The sequence below is a fragment of the Castanea sativa genome, chromosome 11 (genome assembly GCF_040712315.1).
Source record: "Castanea sativa cultivar Marrone di Chiusa Pesio chromosome 11, ASM4071231v1".
NCBI classification, from domain to species: Eukaryota; Viridiplantae; Streptophyta; class Magnoliopsida; order Fagales; family Fagaceae; genus Castanea; species Castanea sativa.
In genome coordinates this window covers 27357313-27360512 of record NC_134023.1, presented here as the reverse complement: position 1 = coordinate 27360512, position 3200 = coordinate 27357313, and the positions used below count along the sequence as shown (strand labels likewise).

The following is a 3200-nucleotide window of genomic DNA, read 5'->3' as shown; positions in this document are numbered from 1 at the left end:
TGTTGGAAGCATTATTTTGATGGAGCTGCCAATTCTACCGGAAATGGAGTGGGAGCAGTCTTAGTTTCCTCCAAAGGTCAGTAAATCCCTATTTTAGTCAAGTTGAATTTTGATTGCACCAACAACGTCACAGAATATGAAGCGTGCATAGTCGGCCTGTAAGTGGCCCTAGAGTTCAGCGCCTATGACTTGAGCGTCTTTGGAGATTCCCTGTTGATCATCTCCCAAATCAAAGGAAAATGGCAAGCCCGAGACACCAAGTTGATTCAGTATCAGAAATGTGTCAACCACTTGATTCCAAAGTTCTGAAACATCACATTTGCTTATTTGCCTTGGGCACACAACCAATTTACAGACGCCTTAGCTACCCTGGCTAGCATGGTCAAGTTATCAAAAGGAGATGATATGCGACAATTGCGCATAGAAGCATGTGGTGTTCTTGCCTATTGCATGAACATTCAATAATGCATGAGTGTTGAATTCAAAACTGACGGAAAGCCATGGTACCATGATATCAAGGCTTATAATAAGAACAGTGAAAACCCATCCGATGCAACGAACAGTGAAAAGAAGTTTATCCGGCGTATGGCCTGCCAATTTTTCTTGAGTGGAGAAGTTCTGTACAAAAGGAACCATGATTCTACCTTACTCCAATGTGTAGATGCCTCCGAGGCTAATCATTTGATGAAAGAGATGCATGAAGGCTTACTTGGGGCCCATGCTAGTGGACCCCTATTAGTCTGCAAGATTATGAAAGTTGGATACTATTGGCCCACCATGAAAAGTGATTGCATTAAATATGTGAGGACATGCCACCCTTGACAAGCCTATCAAGACAGGAAGAATGCTCTGCCTCAGCCTTTGCACTCTTTAGCAGCACCATAACCCTTCTCAGTCTGGGGTATAGATGTCATCGGACCCGTGATCCCGAAATCTTCAAATGGTCATGAGTAAATCTTAGTGGCCATTGATTATTTTACAAAGTGGGTTGAAGCCACTTCGTACAAAAGCGTCACTCAAGCAGTGGTAGCCCGGTTCCTGAAACATAACATTATTTACTGCTATAGCATGCTGGGAAAGCTTATTATAGATAATGGGGCAAACCTAAATGGGAAAATGATCTAGCAACTCTACCAACAGTTCAAGATTGAGCACAAAAATTCGGTTCCCTATCGCCCTCAGATGAATGGGGCAATGGAAGACGCTAACAAGAACATAAAGACAATCTTGGTGAATATGGTAGACACATATAAATATTAACACGAGTACTTGCCATTTGCCTCGTGTGCATATCACACTTCTATGCATACTTCCACGGGTATGACCCCGTATTCATTAGTATATAGCATGGAGGTCGTCCTCCCCATAGAGGTAGAGATCTCGTCTCTCAGGATTTTATCTCAGACAGAGCTGTTAGAAGCTGAATGGGCCCGTTCCCAATATGAACAACTGAACATGATAGATGAAAAGTGCATGATCGCAATGTTCCATGGACATTTGTACCAATGCTGCGTCAAGCGAGCATTCAACAAGAAAGTTAGACCCAATGTCTTCGAAGAAGGCGATCTAGTGTTAAAAAAGCGCAACCAGGCCATGCCTGATCACAGAGGAAAGTTTGCCCCAACTTTCGAGGGCCCATATGTGGTAAAGAAGGCCTTTTTCGGAAGAGCCTTGATCCTAGCCGACATGGACGGGTATGACTTCAATATGCCCACTAATTCTGACGTCGTCATATGGTACTTTGCATGAAGGAGCCTCTCAGTGCACCTTATTTCTATATTTTTATGTCAACAAGAAAATATATATATATATATGTGTGTGTGTGTGTGTGTGTGTGTGTGTGTGTGTGTGTGTAAAAAGGTAGATTGAAAACCCAAAAGGGTGGTCTACGTAAAAGAAGAGCCAAAAGAAAGAGAGCGTGAGAAAATAAAAAAGGTAGATTAAAAACTCGAAAGGGTGGTCTACACAAAAAGAGAGAAAACGAAAGAGTGTGAGATAGCCTGCTAGATTGAAAACCCGAAAGAGCAGTCTAAGCAAAAATTAAGGCAATCAAAAAGTCAGTAGAACTATGTGATGACCTGATCCTTCCGAGTGGAGGTATGTAGGCAGCCATCTTGGTTCGGTCACATCTTAAAAGAAAAATCAGTTAGTTTTGCCTGCTTAAATTCATACTTAAGATCAAAAGATTAGATGGATCCAGTGTCCAAGACAAGATCCAAGGACACCTATGAGATTGCTCTCTGTCTACAATACTGCCATGACCCGGTGGTCTGCTTAAGATGTTCTGGCTTATACCAATGGGAAATATACCTCAATGGGAAAAGGAAAAGATCCATCTAGAACAGGATGTATCCTTGGAAAATTAAGATATTGATAGGCATGGATTTTACATTTATCACTTATTTCTATAATCTTGTTTTGTTAAAGCATTTGCCTGCATATTCATTAACATGCTTGTATTGTGCCATTCAGTTTCTTTCGTGCATTCTAATACTAAAACATGAAATCTCATCTCATAAATATATCTTGAATATCATCATAAACATCTCTCTCCACCATTTCTGAGCTTCTAAGCATGCCTAACAGACTAGACTATGCTTTAAGAACTCAAACAAAAAGAGGAAGGCCTTACGCAATTGCCTAGCAATTTATGAAGGACCTGTCCATACATGGTGGGATACTAACTACATAGCTCATGTGCAGAAACAAAATAAGCAGAAAAGAACACCAACAAGTCAAACATGGCCCAAGTGATCAGACATGGCCTAGCACAATCTCCCAAAACCAGTATGGAGAATCAGGTCATCATGAACATGAGTGCGAAGTAACCCGATTGCATCAAAGCCCAGGTCTCTGGCAACCCTTTTGAGTTTTTCATATGACTGTCAAAGACGAAAAAGCTCCCTCTCCATCATGGAATCAGAATTGGAGCCCTGTCTCTTAGTCTCCAACAAAGCCTGCAAGGTGCCCACCTTTGTAGTAGCAACTCCCAAAGCCTCCTCCCTCTCAGCCAGCTTAGTTTGAAGGTGAAGGAAGGCCAACTACGGCTCACTAGGCTCATCGCCTTCTCACCCAAACTCCATGCTTTCTTGTACTAGCTCCAATGCCAAGCCATTGGCCCTACCAGCCTCTAGTGCGGCCCTCTCCTCAACCCAAGTATGATCCAAAGCGGCAAACCTCTAAGTAAGATCCGCAAGCTC

The 3200-nt window shown here is 42.3% G+C and overlaps 1 protein-coding gene across 1 annotated transcript; it reads left to right on the top strand.

Moving 5' to 3' along the window:
- The first annotated feature begins 1347 nt into the window (after positions 1 to 1347).
- On the top strand, positions 1348 to 1749 carry LOC142616306 (uncharacterized). The gene has a single exon (XM_075789184.1). It carries the CDS (start codon positions 1348 to 1350, stop codon positions 1747 to 1749), a length of 402 nt encoding a protein of 133 aa, XP_075645299.1.
- Positions 1750 to 3200: the final 1451 nt, after the last annotated feature.

Coding starts and splice junctions, on each gene's coding strand:
- LOC142616306 (XM_075789184.1), top strand. CDS start 1,348: ATGGAGGTCGTCCTCCCCATAGAGGTAGAGATCTCGTCTCTCAGGATT.